This window comes from Neoarius graeffei, chromosome 3 (genome assembly GCF_027579695.1).
Source record: "Neoarius graeffei isolate fNeoGra1 chromosome 3, fNeoGra1.pri, whole genome shotgun sequence".
Taxonomy (NCBI): domain Eukaryota; kingdom Metazoa; phylum Chordata; class Actinopteri; order Siluriformes; family Ariidae; genus Neoarius; species Neoarius graeffei.
The window spans coordinates 80,446,759-80,464,778 of NC_083571.1; the positions used below are offsets into that span (position 1 = coordinate 80,446,759).

The 18,020-nt window shown below is 43.2% G+C and overlaps 2 protein-coding genes across 6 annotated transcripts in view; one reads left to right on the forward strand and one right to left on the reverse strand.

Annotated features, from left to right (window-relative positions):
* The window catches only part of pde4dip (phosphodiesterase 4D interacting protein), a 162,706-nt gene extending 158,582 nt beyond the window's left edge, over nucleotides 1–4,124 (forward strand). For all 5 annotated transcript variants that reach the window (XM_060917440.1, XM_060917437.1, XM_060917442.1 and 2 more), the window contains one exon: nucleotides 696–4,124. In XM_060917440.1, the coding sequence (XP_060773423.1) occupies nucleotides 696–746 (51 nt within the window). In that variant the 3' untranslated portion in view covers nucleotides 747–4,124. The remainder of the gene's footprint in view (nucleotides 1–695) is intronic.
* A 1,354-nt stretch (nucleotides 4,125–5,478) lies between these two features.
* slc25a24 (solute carrier family 25 member 24) overlaps nucleotides 5,479–18,020 on the reverse strand; it is a 56,001-nt gene continuing 43,459 nt past the window's right edge. The window contains exons 5-10 of the mRNA XM_060917443.1: nucleotides 17,710–17,868; nucleotides 17,395–17,547; nucleotides 11,756–11,863; nucleotides 11,472–11,639; nucleotides 6,441–6,591; nucleotides 5,479–6,177 (exon numbers count right to left, since the gene is read on the reverse strand). Coding sequence (XP_060773426.1) covers nucleotides 5,996–6,177; nucleotides 6,441–6,591; nucleotides 11,472–11,639; nucleotides 11,756–11,863; nucleotides 17,395–17,547; nucleotides 17,710–17,868 — 921 coding nt within the window. The 3' untranslated portion in view covers nucleotides 5,479–5,995. The remainder of the gene's footprint in view (nucleotides 6,178–6,440; nucleotides 6,592–11,471; nucleotides 11,640–11,755; nucleotides 11,864–17,394; nucleotides 17,548–17,709; nucleotides 17,869–18,020) is intronic.

An 18,020-nucleotide genomic window follows, 5' to 3' on the forward strand; every position in this document is an offset into this window, starting at 1 on the left:
GCGTGTGGCATGGGCAGCTTACACATCTGGAAAGACACCATCAATGCTGAAAGGTATATCCGGGTTCTAGAGCAACATATGCTCCCATCCAGACGACATCTCTTTCAGGGAAGACCTTGCATTTTCCAACATGACAATGCCAAACCACATACTGCATCAATTACAGCATCATGGCTGCGTAGAAGAAGGGTCCAGGTACTGAACTGGCCAGCCTGCAGTCCAGATCTTTCACCCATAGAAAACATTTGGCGCATCATAAAACGGAAGATACGACAAAAAAAGACCTAAGACAGTTGAGCAACTAGAATCCTACATTAGACAAGAATGGGTTAACATTCCTATCCCTAAACTTGAGCAACTTGTCTCCTCAGTCCCCAGACGTTTACAGACTGTTGTAAAGAGAAAAGGGGATGTCTCACAGTGGTAAACATGGCCTTGTCCCAACTTTTTTGAGATGTGGTGTTGTCATGAAATTTAAAATCACCTCATTTTTCTCTTTAAATGATACATTTTCTCAGTTTAAACATTTGATATGTCATCTATGTTCTATTCTGAATAAAATATGGAATTTTGAAACTTCCACATCATTACATTTTATTTTTATTTACAATTTGTACTTTGTCCCAACTTTTTTGGAATCGGGGTTGCAGGAGTAAATACTGTATTATTCTAAAACACACATCCTCCTGTCCTAGGTGAAGTCTCAAACACTGGACGCAGCTCCTGTCAAGGACCGAGTACTGTGAGCGCACAAGGTCATGACTCACACATGCGTGTCTCGCAGCGATTTGGCTTGCAGCGCCCTCTTCAGATGTTCTCTGGCAGTGCGCGATCAACACTCCACACCTCTGCACCGACCCTGTGCTGAACGAGCTCACAGCTCCGGCCTGTAAAGCTTCCTCATTTAAAGCTTTTGAAACCTGTGCTCAGGTATCATCAGCGGGTCCTGTAGCTTCTGCTGTAGTTTAGATCTCAGGTGGCTTGATATACGGGTGCCTTTTCTTAAAGTGGTAACCATGAACAAGAAATAAGTGGTCTTATGACAGGCTGCTAGCTCAGACTTTGGTTATAGAAGATGAAAATGGTACATAGCTGTATTTGTTTGTCTGTGTAAAGGTGGAAACAAATTGCTATTTTCTGTTAACGTTCTGTTCTACTGTTAATTACGCATACAATGCCTTTAGATAGGGCAGTGCTGCCCAAACTGGTTCCCTTTTCTTCTACACAGGCCACTTTTTTACCCCCCTTACGTGAACCAGATCTTGTTGATAATTGCTGTGGGTAGACTGGGAGCAAAAAAAATGTGTTCCTGGAGGTGGGGCTGAGAGCCAGCCTGGAAAACACTGAGATTAGATTAGATTAGGCACTTGAACCCTATTAGAATCTCTCTGGATTAGGATTTGTTTAGGTTTAAGAGAAACAGCTATACCATTGTGTGTGCGTGTGTGTGTGTGTCCCGTTTTGTTACATTACAAGCTGGAATTAGAATAGATTTTTTGGAGGGTTAGCACCATTTGATTTACACAACATGCCTACCACTTTAAAAGGTGCACATTGTTGTTTTATTGTGACACAAACAAGAATTAAGATGAAAAAACAGAAATCTGGAGTGTGCACAGGTATTCACCCTCCTCAAAGTCAATACCTTGTAGAGCCACCTTTTGCTGCAATTACAGCTGCAAGTCTCTTGCGGTATGTCTCTATTAGCTTAATCACATCTAGCCACTGGGATTTTTGCTCATTCCTCAAGTTAAAACTGCTCCAACTCCTTCAAGTTAGATGGGTTGCGTTGGTGTACAGCAATCTTCAAGTTATGCCACAGATGCTCAATTGGATTGAGGTCTGGGCTTTGACTAGGCCATTCCAATACATTTAAATGTTTCCCTTTAAACCACTGCTAAAGCTACGCTGGAGTATGTTTAGGGTCATTGTCTTGCTAGACCATGAACCTTCGTCCCAGTCTCAAACCTCTGGCTGACTCAAACAGGTTTTCCTCCAGAATCGCCCTGTATTTAGTGCCATCCATCTTTCCTTCAGTCCTGACCAGCTTTCCTGTCCCTGCAGATGAAAAACATCCCCACAGCATGATGCTGCCACCACCATGCTTCACTGTAGGAATGGTGTTCTCAGGGTGTTGGGTTTGCGCCACACATGGAATTTCCCATGATAGCTAAAAAGTTCAATTATTGTCTCATTTGACCAGAGAATCTTCTTCCATGTGTTTGGGGAGTCTGCCACATGCTGTTGGGCAAACACCAAACGTGATTTTTTAAGCAATGTCTTTTTTTGGCCACTCTTCCATAAAGCCCCTCTCTGTGGAGTGTATGGCTTAAAGTGGTCCTATGGACAGATACTCCCATCTCCGCTGTGGATCTTTGCAGCAACTTCAGTGTTATCTTTGGTGTCTTTGCTGCATCTCTGATTAATGCCCTCCTTGCCTGGTCTGTGAGTTTTGGTGGGCGACCTCCTCTTGTCAGGTTTGCAGTGGTGCCATATTCTTTCCATTTGGCTATAATGGATTTAATGGTGCTCTGTGGAATATTCAAAGTTTGAGATATTTTTTTAACCCAACCCTGATCTATACGTACTTCTCCACAACTTTGTCTCTGACCTGTTTGGAGGCTCCTTGGTTTTCATGTTGCTTGCTTAGTCGTGTAGCAGAGTCAGGGTCCTTCCAGAACAGGTTGATTTATACAGACATCATGTGACAGATCATGTGACACTGACTGCACACAGGTGGATCTTAATCAACTAATTATGTGACTTATGAAGGGAATTCGTTGGACCAGCAATTATTTAGGGGGTGAATACCTATGCACACCAGATTTCTGTTTTTACATCTTAATTATTGTTTGTGTCACAATAAAACAATGTGCACCTTTAAAGTTGTAGGCATGTTGTGTAAATCAAATGGTGCTAACCCAACCCAAAATCCATTTTAATTCCAGCTTGTAATGCGACAAGGGGGACGAATACTTTTGCAAGACACTGTATATATGTGTGCGTGTTTTAAAATAAGACTAACAACACTGATGCGTTATGCTTTAACTACAAAAGAGACCGATTGTGCAATGCTATTATATACACAACTTCTTCCAAAGAGCAAGGACGCTGCTGCTCACTTTTTAACACTAACTCTGAACAGGGTCGGAAAAAAAAAAAAAGACCCTAAATAAAGAATTCTGCTGTTACTTCACAGACTTAGATCTGTGTTTGGTGCCGAGGCTCGGAGCCTCCCATTTCTGTCCCCGTATCGCGTTTAAGTGGATTGTGAAAAGCCTCCGTATTGATCAGTTTTGGAATGCTCAAATATCCTTTTAATATTTGGTCCAAAAGCAGTATCGTTTTATATTACTAATTGTTGTGTTATTGGATGAATTTTCTTGATGGACCATTTTTTGCTTTGCTTTTATTTTATTTTTTGTACCCAATGCCTATAAATTCCACATAGTAGAAAACAGATATAGTTGCGAAAGCCATTTGCCCTAAACTATTCGCAAGACAATCAGTGAGCGAAATTGGTAACGATGAGTTGAACCCAAGGACGGGATACAATTTATCTGCTGTTCAATATCTCATTAAGCAGGTAATCGACTTCAGCTTGAAGATATACAACCAAGTGCCATGAATGATATACTGTATTTACTGGGAGGCTCAACATGAACTCCTCTACTGTATAGTACACAGACCGGGAACAAGTGTTTACTACTGCACTTTACATCAAACGACCACTTTCATCGAAGAGTCCGTTCAGTCAAACTCACTGGTGAAGTTATGCCGATTCATACCAATTCATCTCAAAACACTAGACTCGTTTTTTTGCCAGTCATGCTTTTATAAAAACATTTAAAATCAATCCCACACGACTAATCAGCTCTAAGTACAATACAAGCAGTAAATAAATCGTAAGCAACAGAGGGACCCACGGATCAGTTGTGCTTTAGAAACCTAAACGTCATCACTGACGTGGGAAAGATGAGATGTGTGTCTGTGTATGTATATATATGTGTGTGTGCGCGCGCGCTCCGCCTGTCACTGTGGTTTATTCTCTATGCATGTGTTCTTTACAGAAACGGAGGTGTGTATATGGTCGGAGTTGTTTTAATAAAAACAGGACGATCACACTGACTTGCCTGTTCTTTATCTGATCGAATGAGCAGCACTGATGACTTCACACTTACACTGTTATGAAATCCTGCACCGTAAAACTCTCACAGCACTTTAAATTCTTCACATCAGTCAACTGCGATGAAATATTCAATAAATGATGGAGTTATAAAATCCTTACCCCAATAGATGGCACCACAGAACAGATGTCTCTCTTGACGCTCTTAATCAAGAGGCTGGATATTATCAGTTACGTACACAAGATGAAAATGAAACATCATGTTTATTGAAAAATTTTAAATATTCACTGTAATGTAAACAGGATTTTCTGATAATGAGGAAATAATTTGGATCAGTTTATATAAGGCACATTAAGTCTTTCTTTGGCAAGTGTGCAAAATAATCAGTAAGTGCATTTTTTTTAACCAACATGGACACATTTCTCTTTTAAACATTAAAGGATTGTCAACTAGAAGACGACTTCCAGAGTTTTTGGCTGTTTGCTATTTGAACTAGAACTCTGTTTATCTTTTAAAGAAAACCTCTAAACCTGAGAAAACTTGGACTGATTTTTTTTTTTAGGACGTAAAAAACAAACCAGAGGAAAAAAACCCTGCTTCACAACATCTCTTCCATGAAAATCCTCCAGCACAAAAGGTTCAAGGAACAGAGTCAGACTTTAAAGGAACAGTCCACCGTATTTCCATAATGAAATATGCTCTTATCTGAATTGAGACGAGCTGCTCCGTACCTATCCGAGCTTTGCGCGACCTCCCAGTCAGTCAGACGCAGTCAGACGCGCTGTCACTCCTGTTAGCAATGTAGCTAGGCTCAGCATGGCCAATGGTATTTTTTGGGGCTGTAGTTAGATACGACCAAACTCTTCCACGTTTTTCCTGTTTACATAGGTTTATATGACCAGTGACATGAAACAAGTTCAGTTACACAAATTGAAACGTAGCGATTTTCTATGCTATGGAAAGTCCGCACTATAATGACAGGCATACTAACACCTTCTGCGCGCTTTGGCAGCGCATTGATACGGAGCTCAGATATCAATGTACTGCTGAAGCGCGCAGAAGGTGTTAGTACGCCTGTCATTATAGTGCGCACTTTCCATAGCATAGAAAATCGCTACGTTTCAATTTGTGTAACTGAACTTGTTTCATGTCACTGGTCATATAAACCTGTGTAAACAGGAAAAACGCGGAAGAGTTTGGTCGCATCTAACTACAGCCCCCAAAAATACCGTTGGCCATACTGAGCCTAGCTACATTGCTAACAGGAGTGACAGCACGTCTGACTGACTGGGAGGTCGCACAAAGCTCGGAGAGGTACGGAGCAGCTCGTCTCAATTCAGATAAGAGCATATTTCATTACGGAAGTACGGTGGACTGTTCCTTTAAACACTGGCAGATGTGGACAATTTGGCGTCGAATAATTTACATCATGACACTTATATATATATATATATATATATATATATATATATATATATAAAAACTACATTATGAGACATTTTTCTTTAAATGTGAAAGTTCTACTTGGCAAATTCGGCTTACATGCAATAAATCCCTCAAATTGAAATCCAGCCTAAAAGTAGACCAATGTTTCGGGTATAAAATTTTCTATTTTCACAAGATATATGCGAATCATATTGCCTACCCCGAGTGGATACTCTGGGTTAGATGTTATCACGATGAATGATTGGAAAACTGGTTTGTTGGTATTCAGGAACTGAGCTCAGTTCCACTCAGGTGGTGATACGCTTTCGAAATGCGCTTTGGCTCATGCAACTTCCCAACAGTATTACCCCAACACACACACACCCCTTCCCCAACCACCCTCCACCCCTGGCTACACCCACCAATACACGCACACATACACCTCACTTTGAAATGCCTAGCCCAGTCTTCATGTACTCGTACACCACATAGCTGATGCTGACAGCAGGAATCACTTTCATGAAATTGGGCAAAATGCCACGGTACAGGCCAAAGAAGCCATCCTTCTCCAGAATCTTCTTTGTCAGTTTGGTCATGGACGCCTGCTCTGAGCCCTCCACGGACGCTGGATAAGAAACAGACAAGAATCACTCTCTCCACCTTCCCCCCCCCAACTGAACACATTTTAGTATCAATCCAAACAGGATTAAAAAGTACAACTTCTGAAAGATTACACAATAAAAATCAGCACACTGAGACACCCAAATTTCAACATGTTTTCCAACTAAAGTGTTTCTAGATCACTATAGTTTACTTGCAGTAAGATCTATACGTTGTATATGAATGTGCCTATGAATTTGTAGATTAGTACGCAAGGTGAAAGTTTACCCTGGGCCTGCATACGTGTCCGGATCAGGGCAAGAGGGTAACTGGCCAGCTGACCGCATGTGCTGGAGATCGTACCACACCCCAGCAGGACCAGTACTCCAGGGTTAGCAGAGTCTGTAGCATAGTGTGACAACCAGGCATTCTTCAGGGTCTGTGTGGAGAGAGGGAATGAAAAACAGAGAGAGAGAAAATAAAAGTCACCAATGTTTCTATTTTTTTTTTTCTTGTACTACAATAAAATGGCTTGGGACGAGAAAAGAAAACAAAAAGAAGAAGCACCAAAGATTCTAACAATATGCCATTTCTCTGTAACCCCTGCATGTACCCGCCCTCTTGTCCTCCACTGCTGCGTGGCCTGAATTTCTTTATTGGAACAGGCTTTTATATTTTATGACATATCTGCTTGAAGCAGGCGGCACGGTGGTGTAGTGGTTAGCGCTGTTGCCTCACAGCAAGAAGGTCCTGGGTTCGAGCCCCGTGGCCGGCGAGGGCCTTTCTGTGCGGAGTTTGCATGTTCTCCCCGTGTCTGTGTGGGTTTCCTCCGGGTGCTCCGGTTTCCCCCACAGTCCAAAGACATGCAGGTTAGGTTAACTGGTGACTCTAAATTGACCGTAGGTGTGAATGTGAGTGTGAATGGTTGTCTGTGTCTATGTGTCAGCCCTGTGATGACCTGGCGACTTGTCCAGGGTGTACCCCGCCTTTCGCCCGTAGTCAGCTGGGATAGGCTCCAGCTTGTCTGCGACCCTGTAGAACAGGATAAAGCGGCTACAGATAATTGGATGTTTCCAAGTTGGAAATACAATTATTTAAAAAAAAAAAAGTATACACACCCCTGTTAGAATACAAAAAAAAAAAACAACAAAAAAAAACAGGTTTTTGTGATATATTAAAAAAAAAAAAAACATACAGTATATCACATCATCTTTTGCCACCTTTAATGTGATTATAACTAACAAATTTGAAAAAAATTGTAATATTTTGTTGGGGGGGGGGGGGGGGGGGGGGACATTTAAACTATTGATTAGGAAAGTGGTACAAAACGATTTACAAAACATTCCGTGCACCATGGAACACTGTCAAGGCCATCATCAACAAGTGGAGAACACGGGGCACTACGGTGACGTTACCAAGAACAGATCCTCCCTCCAAAATCGACAAAAGGACAAGAAGAAAAATTATCATCATGGAGGCTGTCAAGAGACCTGCAGCAACACTGAAGGAATGCAGAAATATCTGGGAAGTACTGCACACTCCCTGCATATGACAACAATCTTTCATCATCTTCACATGTCTGAGCCATGGGGTAGGGTGGCAAGGCAGAAACCCTTTCTCACAAAAATAAATAAATAAATAAATAAATAAATAAATAAAGCCTGGCGGCACGGTGGTGTAGTGGTTAGCACTGTTGCCTCACAGCAAGAAGGTTCTGGGTTCGAGCCCAGCGGCCAACGGGGGCCTTTCTGTGTGGAGTTTGCATGTTCTCCCTGTGTGTTTGCTCCGGTTTCCCCCACAGTCCAAAGACATGCAGGTTAGGTTAACTGGTGACTCTAAATTGGCCGTAGGTGTGAATGTGAGTGTGAATGGTTGTCTGTGTCTATGTGTCAGCCCTGTGATGACCTGGCGACTTGTCCAGGGTGTACCCCGCCTTTCGCCCGTAGTCAGCTGGGATAGGCTCCAGCTTGCCTGCGACCCTGCACAGAACAAGCGGTTACAGATAATGGATGGATGGATGGAAAATAAAGCCTAAAGTCATATGGAAAAAGGTGTTGTGTTTTGGTGAAGCCAAGGTAGAACTTTTTGGGCATAATTCCAAATGATACGTTTGACACAAAAACAAGACAGTCATCTAAAGCAGCGTTTCTTAACCTTTTTTCAGTCATGGCACCCTTCAGAAGTATGCAAATTCTCAAGGCACCCCCATATAAAATATACGCAGTCACGCTGACCCCGGCAGTGACATGGGAAAGGGGGCCGTGAGACAAATTTTGATGATGCATGAGCCCGCGATGATCTGCATTAGTGTAACTATTGTTTTTTGGAATTTTAATTCATTTTATTTATTTAAATGTTAGAATATATAATTTTTTGACGGCACCCCTAACGAAGCCAGACAGTACCCCAGGGTGCTGCGGCACCCCGGTTGAGAAAGGCTGATCTAAAGAACACCATAACCATGGTGAAGCATGGTGGTGGCAGAATCATGCTATGGAGCTGCTTTTCTTCAGGTGCGACTAACTCCATCTTGACTAGAGCTCTAAACACCTGAAGATAAAGAAAATTTTCATCTTCTAGTACAACAACCACCACCCAAAGCGCTAATCCAAGTTAACAAAGGAATGGATTCAGAAGAACATCATGATCAACGTTTAGAAATGGCCCAGTCAGAGTCCAGATCTAAATCCTACTGAAAACCTGCGGAATGACATGAAGAGGGCTGGGCGCAGGAGATCCCCTCACACTCTGATAGATACGGAGTATTTTTGCAAGCAAGAGTGGAATAAAATTACCAAATCTAGATGTTTGTAGACTCTTACTCAAAAACGCTGTGTTACAGGAAAAAGATGCTTTAATTAAGCATTAGTTAAGGGGTGTGTACACTAATACAGCTAGGCTATTGTAAGCTTTTTCTTTGTCTTTCCCTCAAAGGTTTCTATTTGTTTCTCACTTGAATTTTAACGGGAGCTGTAATCATATTAAAGGTGGCATGTACCCTGGTTTAAATTTTTTTAATCACAAAAACCTGTCATTTTAACAGGGCTGTATAGGTATATCAACTGCTTTCTGACTTCGTGATCAGTAGGTTGTTCAGTGAGTGTAATGAATGCATTACGAATAACCGTGAAAGCAAAACGTTCTCATAGGTGGGAAATAATATACATCGCAGTGCTGTGCAAAAGTCTTTAGGCACCCTATTTTTTTTTTTTTCATACAAACTGTGTTATATAATTTCTCTTTTATGACTTCTACATTAGGGCGGCACGGTGGTGTAGTGGTTAGCGCTGTCGCCTCACAGCAAGAAGGCTCTGGGTTCAAGCCCAGCGGCCGGCGAGGGCCTTTCTGTGTGGAGTTTGCATGTTCTCCCCGTGTCCGCGTGGGTTTCCTCCGGGTGCTCCGGTTTCCCCCACAGTCCAAAGACATGCAGGTTAGGTTAACTGGTGACTCTAAATTGACCGTAGGTGTGAATGTGAGTGTGAATGGTTGTCTGTGTCTATGTGTCAGCCCTGTGATGACCTGGCGACTTGTCCAGGGTGTACCCCGCCTTTCACCCGTAGTCAGCTGGGATAGGCTCCAGCTTGCCTGCGACCCTGTAGAACAGGATAAAGCGGCTAGAGATAATGGATGGATGGATGGACATTATCAAGTCAGTACAAAAACATTTTAGGAGTCCAAACGTTCGTTTTCCAGCACAAAATTAAATGTTACAGAAAAAAAAATGTTTGTATCTGAGCAGCATATTACATAAGAGAGCACTTTTCAGATTAAAAAAGAAAATGTAATGAAGGCGTGGCAGCGAGGGCGTGGTCGAGCATTGGTTGTGAACGTCAAGGATGCAGGGTGAACCGGCACATAACGTGATGAAGTGCACCTGTGTCAAGTTACTCGCTGTATTAACGTGTCTCTTTCAGACAGTCAGGAATATATGAGAGAGAGAGAGAGAGAGAGAGAGAGAGAGAGAGAGAGAGAGAGAGAGAGAACGAGCGAGTGCGAGCTATGATACCCCATTGCATGTGTGTTTGTTCTGTGAATGGTTACTGAAAAGCATACTAAAATAAAAGAACTCTCCTGTTCTGACGCCTGCTTCCCGTTCCTCAGTCCCGGGTTTTGGCACCAGTGTAACAACTTTCTAACTTTGGGAAACAGAGGAACGGGAAGCAGGCTTCACAACAGGGGAGTTCTTTTATTTTAGTACAGTTTTAACTAACCATTCACAGAACAAACACACGTACGCGACGGGGTGTCACATCTCTCTCTCTCATTCCTGACTGTCCGAAAGACACAGGTTAATAGACAGCCAGTAATTTGACACAGGTGCATTTCATCACGTTATGTGCTGCTTCACCCTGCGTCATCATCGTTCACAGCTGACGCTCGACCATGCCCTCGCTGCTACAGAAGGCTGCTGGGTCTCATCTCATTATCTCTAGCCGCTTTATCCTGTTCTACAGGGTCGCAGGCAAGCTGGAGCCTATCCCAGCTGACTACGGGCGAAAGGCGGGGTACACCCTGGACAAGTCGCCAGGTCATCACAGGGCTGATACATAGACACAGACAACCATTCACACTCACATTCACACCTACGGTCAATTTAGAGCCACCAGTTAACCTAACCTGCATGTCTTTGGACTGTGGGGGAAACCGGAGCACCCGGAGGAAACCCACGCGGACACGGGGAGAACATGCAAACTCCGCACAGAAAGGCCCTCGCCGGCCACGGGGCTCGAATCTGGACCTTCTTGCTGTGAGGCGACAGCGCTAACCACTACACCGCCGTGCCGCCCAGGCTGCTGGGTTTTGGTGCAAAATGAAGAAGCGAGTGTGACAGTCAACGTGTCCAGAAGAACTAGGGCTGCTTCTGTAAGACACTCAGTAAAACCTACAGATCATTTCCTTATCAAACTGCACTCACTGTACCTCAGACTACTATTTTTTTTTAAAGCAAATGGTCGTCTCACACCAAATATTGACTTTGTTCCATTTATTATGTCTTACTGCTGTTTATAATGTTGAAACATTTCATCATTTTTAAGCCATTTTTGGTCTACAGCATTTCTTTCCATGTGCCGAAGACTTTTGCACAGTACTCTGTGTGTGTGCTGAAAAAGACCAGACAGCTAACACCTTGTCTCACACTACCGAGATATTCCGTGAGCCATTTTTCAACTGAAATTAATCTGTCAGATGTTTCCGTCCCAAAAATCCATTCTGTTGTCAAGTTCGGTTAATTGATTTGCACAGCTACAAGCCTTAACACTAGCCCTGAATACAAACATCTGCCATGTTCTATGGCTCTTGGTCGAGTAGAAACTGCACCTCATAGATAGCCAGGTCTATTCCTGCGTAGGGAATGATGCCCAGGATATTGGGAATGTAGCCTTTATAAAAAGCCTTCAATCCTTCTTTCTTCAGAATCTTCTTGGCACAGTCGAACATTCCGGAATATTGTCCGGTTTTCCTCAGAGTCAGTCTTGTCTTCATCACCTGGAGAAAACAAAAACTAAGAAATTATCCTCACGATTTAGGGTTAGTGTTTGTTCTTTGGATGAATACTGATCACATAAAATCACATAAGGCTTAGTTCTTGGTTATGCTCTTACCTCCATAGGGTAGATGGCTGTCTGTGCCGTGGCACCAGCCAGAGAACCTGCCATGAACCTCACGTGGGTCTGAATCTTCTCTCCTTCTGTAGACAGGAGCTTCTTGTACTAGTGAAGAGATGGTCAGTGAGATCATGGTCACGTTACTGGATCACTGTGCAAAGACACCAGCCTGGTAGTGTACGAGGGTTGTGATTTTTGCACTTTTCACAAAAAGTCTTATGCTGTGTTCACACTTATACCGGTACGAAAGTGGTATAACTATCGATACAAAGTATACCGGTACAGTTTAGTGCATCTGTCCACACTAGCGAGAAATGTTTGCGGTTTTCATTTACGGAAGTTGAAATGCGCGTGCGCGAAATGTTTCCGTGGTTACCGAGTAACTTCCTTCCGAGAATATGGCGGATGAAACAACGTGTGTGTGCTTTTTGTTGTCAATGTACAGTCTGTATTTCTGGTGGTCATTTATTCAGTCGAATCGTATAAAACGCGCGAGGCAGTTGAGAAAGAAACAAAGAAAACGAATCTCCCTTTCTCCCCCCTCACTTTCTCCCTCTTCCCTTCTCTTCCCCTCCCTTTTCCCCTCTTCCTCCCTCTTTCCCCCTCCCTCCCCCCCTTTCTTTGCTCCATGTAGCGCCACGGTCGTTTTGAGCCATTTTACAGCTGGAAAGCACGTGCGTATTGTATTGTATTGTATGCATAACCCGGAAAACGTAGGAATGGTTCATTGTGCTTGCGCATTATATTTGTATCGATACAGAACCGCTTCATCTGCCCACACTACAGCGAAGCGCTACAGTACCGATGCGAAACCCATACATTTTTGGGTTTCGTACCGATACAGTTATACCGCTACAGTACCGGTATAGTTGCTAGTGTGGACAGGTGTTGCGGTACGAAAGTAGTTTCGTATCGGTACAAAATCCCTAGTGTGGACAGGGTAATACTCATTCATTCATCTAGCAGTGTTAATGGAGAACAGTGAAATGCAATAGCTGAAGCTGGCAGCTAATGCCTGAGAGAAAATCCAGGCTGTATATACAAGCCCAAGTCAAGTCTCAAGTCTTTGAAGGGCGAGTCCTAGTCAAGTCTCAAGTCTCTTCTGGTGGTTATGAGCATTGCATCATCAGCTACCTGCCATCTAGTCTGCTTATTATGTTGCACTGCTATATCTAAGGAACTCAAAGCATCTACTACACCATCATCTATTAGCATACGCTATCAGCATTGATTATTTGTTTGATATATGAACACTTTAAACAGACTATCACAATGCAATATGAAACGACACACAACGAAAGCTTTCAAGTTAATAACTGTTTCTGCAACAGTTTTTTTTTTTTCAGTCTGCACCACAGGATATATGATGTTTGTCTGTGTTGAGCATCAATTATCAAAAAGCATTAAACAGTCAGTCATTTCTTTGTTGGCTGGATAGCAAAACCTTCTGGCTTAACATTTTTTAGTATTTACAGTATATTTTTGAAGAAAAACTTTGAAAGTGATTTTTTTTCCACTTTCTTATTGTTTAACAAACAAATAAATAAATAGTTACCAGGCAAAACAAACCTCGCCCGGTAGCACTTATCAATCAATCAAATTTTATTTATATAGCCCTTTACAATAACCAAAAGGTACCCAAAGTGCTTTACATCAAAGCCATAAAACAGAACACCAAAACACATAAAAACACAGGTTTTGACTGCGGAAGGTGCCACCGTGCTGCAGATTACCAAAAGCCTTTCAGAAGTATATGAAATAAAACAGACGAAACGAAGCACCCCTCAAAAACAAGACTCCCCTAGTCAGGACTGTATGCCAATCTAAAAAAGTAGATCTTCAACTTTGATTTAAAAAGGCCGGGATCAATAGTGGTGCGAATGTCGGGGGGCAGATTGTTCCACAGTCTGGGAGCAGCGACAGCAAAAGAACTATCACCCCACTGTTTATATCTCGACCTTGGAACTTCTAACAGAAACTGACCTGAAGAACGCAGGGCCCTACCATGATCACAGATAGTTAAAATCTCAGACAAGTAAGAGGGAGCCAGGCCATTGATGGCATTAAAAACAAACAACAGAAGTTTAAAATCAATTCTAAAACGGACTGGAAGCCAATGGAGTGACGACAACACAGGAGTAATGTGTTCACGTCTGGACATGCTTGTTAAAAATCGGGCTGCAGCGTTCTGTACAAGTTGAAGACGTAAAATTGAAGACTGGGGGGCGTCATGGCTCAGGTGGTTAAGGCGCCATACCATGAATGCGGGCGACCCGGGTTCGATTCCGGCCCGAGGTCATTTCCCGATCCCTTCCCGTCTCTCTCTCTCACGCTCATTTACTGTCTCTACACTGTCCTATCCAATAAAGGTGCAAAAAGCCCAAAAAAATATCTTTAAAAAAAAAAAAATTGAAGACTGGCTGAGGCCAACATACAGGGCATTACAGTAGTCCAGTCTCGAACTGATAAATGCATGAATTGCCTTCTCGAGATCCTGCCGACTGAGAAACGGCTTCGCTTTGGCCAAGAGACGGAGCTGAAAAAAGCTCGTTCTAACAACAGAACTAATCTGTTTATCAAATTTAAGTCCAGTGTCAAACGTTACCCCAAGACTTATGATGAATATGAAGGAAGATATCGTGAAAAAAATAGGTACCCTATGGGTACATGTGGCTACTGCTTCTCATCTCATCATCTCTAGCCGCTTTATCCTGTTCTACAGGGTCGCAGGCAAGCTGGATCCTATCCCAGCTGACTACGGGTGAAAGGCGGGGCACACCCTGGACAAGTCGCCAGGTCATCACAGGGCTGACACATAGACACAGACAACCATTCACACTCACACCTACGGTCAATTTAGAGTCACCAGTTAACCTACCCTGCATGTCTTTGGACTGTGGGGGAAACCGGAGCACCCGGAGGAAACCCACGCGGACACGGGGAGAACATGCAAACTCCACACAGAAAGGCCCTCGCCGGCCCCGGGGCTCGAACCCAGGACCTTCTTGCTGTGAGGCGACAGCGCTAACCACTACACCACCGTGCCGCCCTGGCTACTGCTTATAAATAAAATTGTTTTCTGATACCATGTCCACACAGTAAATATAGCACATCTACAGTATTTACTCTATGAGGCAGTAGCTACAAAAATAAAGCGTAATCCAAAAATGAGCAATTTAAAAATCAGAGAAGTAAAATATACCAAGTGTCTGTGCTTTATATTATTCTACTCTTACCTCTTACAGTTTTTGAAACTGAAACTTCTGAACCGAGGCTGACATACACACACTGTCGCCATGACCCAAACTCTTATTTCCCGGAAATGGCCCAGCGCTAGAGCTCAGTGGAACGCACTTTCCCTTTGTAATAAGCGTAAACATGTCTGTAAGCTATTTCTTTAGTCCATTTATTTCGAATGGTGAACCGAATTGTATATGCTCACTGGCCGTTTTAATCGGAACACGTGTATGCGCAGTGCGCGATCGTTATACTCTTACAGCACGATGACGTAGTGGCTAGCGCCTCTATACGAAGCAGTAGCCACAACAAAAATGATTTTGACCTTTTTGGCGACCTTGACCAGATGACCCTCAAAGTATTGGAGGTTCTATTTGAGACGAATGCCCATCTATCCTGAAAGTTTCATGAAGATTGATCCAGCCGTTTTCCTGTAATATCGTTAACAAAAAACAAAGAAACCCGACTGAAAACAATACCTCGCCCCCTGGTGGAGGTAATTATTATTATTAACAACAGGTTTTAAGCTAATGTTAAAATGGACATTAACTAACGTTTCTCAAGGTAACAGGAAAATATTGCTAACATTATTAGCCAAGCAACAGGCTAACAGCCATAAGCTATTTTTCAACAATATTTAAGAGTAGGCTATAATAGAGCCCTGCACTCCCGCAGGAGTCCCGCGGGACCCGCCGCAAAGCAGTGCGGCGTGGGACAAATTTTGAAAGCTCATTGCGGGCGGGAGAGGGAGTGCACAATGCGGGAGCGCACAATGCAGGAGCGGGCGGGAGAGGTGATAAGCTGCAGTCCCGCTAACTAAAAACGTGTTTAAAATAAAATTTATAAATTATTAATTTATGTCCATCATATATAATTTGTGCTGGATATTTTATTTGGCATTAATAAAAACATTTTAAGATGCCTAAATTTGCAGATGTGGTCTAATCTCGCGTACGTTTCCGATTCCTTTCCGCTCTTCCGTGTTTGAGATCTCCGATCATGGCAGAAGAGCAGAGCTCCTCTAGTGAAGCTCACAGTGCTTCGTGGTTTGAACTGTGTTGGTTCAAATCAACTTGGTTCAGACCAAGTTGGTACTACAGCTTTGGGAAACAGTCGTTTTTTGGATGTTAGTTAGTTCAAACTTGCATCGTACCATATTGGTTTAATGCTAACTTGGTTGGTTGTTTGGGAAACGCACCCCTGAACGTGAGCTGTAGATATTTATGCTCAAATCCACTCAAAGTAGGGGGTGGGGCACCATCACGCTGTGTCTTTAAATTATATTAATTTATTATAGGCCTACTTGTATTTCCTAGAATGTAAATGTGAGGAGTGACATATAAGCTATGTGCAATGTACAATATTCTTAATATCCACTGTAGATTTTGGTAGGTGTGTTGGGAATCTCTGTAAAGCCTCAGCTGCACATGCCGCCTGGCAACGCGCACCCTCGCTACATGCACTAGGTGAAGGATCGGTCAGTGGAGAGCTCAGCATGTTTAATTCCCCAAGCCAATGACAAGAACTTTCGTGAGAAATAACGCGAATGTCTGCATCATGCGGGATTTGTGGGCGGGACAAAATATGGCAGGCGCGGGCGGGAGCGGGACTGAAAATCATAATTCTTTGCAGGAGCGGGACTGCACAATGCGGGAGCGGGTGGGAGCGGGACTGAAAATTCTGTCCCGCGCAGACCTCTAGGCTATAACCGTCCTGTATAACCTCACTAACCTCACTGGGTCTCCAACTAAGGACAGTTTATAATCTACTGTTAATTAGCACATCCTTCTAACTTCTCAAACCCAGCGTAATGGGATCCTAATAAACCTGTATCGTTATGCGGTCAACAATAAACCTGTAGGATGACCTTCCTGTAGCTGACGTTGTTCATAAACATGTTTGCTAACCGTCCATAGACGCTAATCTGAACTTGTCTTTCACATTACCAAGTAACCGGCTGACCTACCCAGGTGTGTTTTGAGGTGTCTTGTAAACGTTGGCGTGGTTGATCCAGCATCCTGCGTTTTCACGCTGCACACCCTGCATGTGGCCATCCTTTTGTTTGCATTTTGAACAAAGGCATTACAGCCAAACCTCATCGCAAGCGGCGCAGTTGCAGGTGTGCTTGCTGCCATGGTTACAGTGTTGTTGGTTCTCGGTGGCCACGCGCATGCAAATTTACATATGATGGTAAGAGAAGGAAAGACAGCCAGCTCGCCAGACATTTCCTTTATGTTTATGTACCAAAACATAACAATAAAATAAAATAAAGCTTGTTCACGAGTCTGAGTCGAGTCTCAAGTCACTGCGTGTGCGACTGACAAGTGCCACTCAAGTCCAAGTTGTAAACTCGAGTACCCGTCTCTGATGGCTACTACAGATAAATGTTCATCTCTCACCTGCTCATATGCCATGAATTTGATGGCTGTTTCTGGGGCAATTTTCAGTACGTTGGCACCATTGCCCCGCCACAAAGATTTGATGCCACCCTCTTTAACCATCTGCTTGAACCCACTGATCAGATTGATCTTGTTGGATTTTGAGGCATGAACCTGTAACAATAAAACACAATGGCTTTACTTACTATTTATTCTTCATCATCGACCTCAGATGCCGTCTATTTCATCAAATACACTGAGAAGGTGTGATGTAAGCCCAAAACAGAGCACAAAAAATAAAAGAAATAGAGATAAAGCTGCTGCAATAGACTGTACCTGCATAAACACTTTCATTCGGTCCAGGGGAGCTGTTCCTGTGCGTGACACTGCTCCTGCCATCGCACCTGCAACCAGCTGCTTCCACCACAAACCAGTTGTCTTCTCCTCTTCTGTGAACTCATCTGGGATGGTGAGACTGTCACCTATATCCAACACCTAGGGCACAATGTGTACAAACCAGTAACACTAACACACTTCTATTCATTGATGAATGGGGTAGACTGGGGCCAAGAGTTATATATATATGAAAGTGGCAGGTGTGGTAGAGAAGGATGCGGAAGACAGGGAGCAATGGAGACGAAAGATCC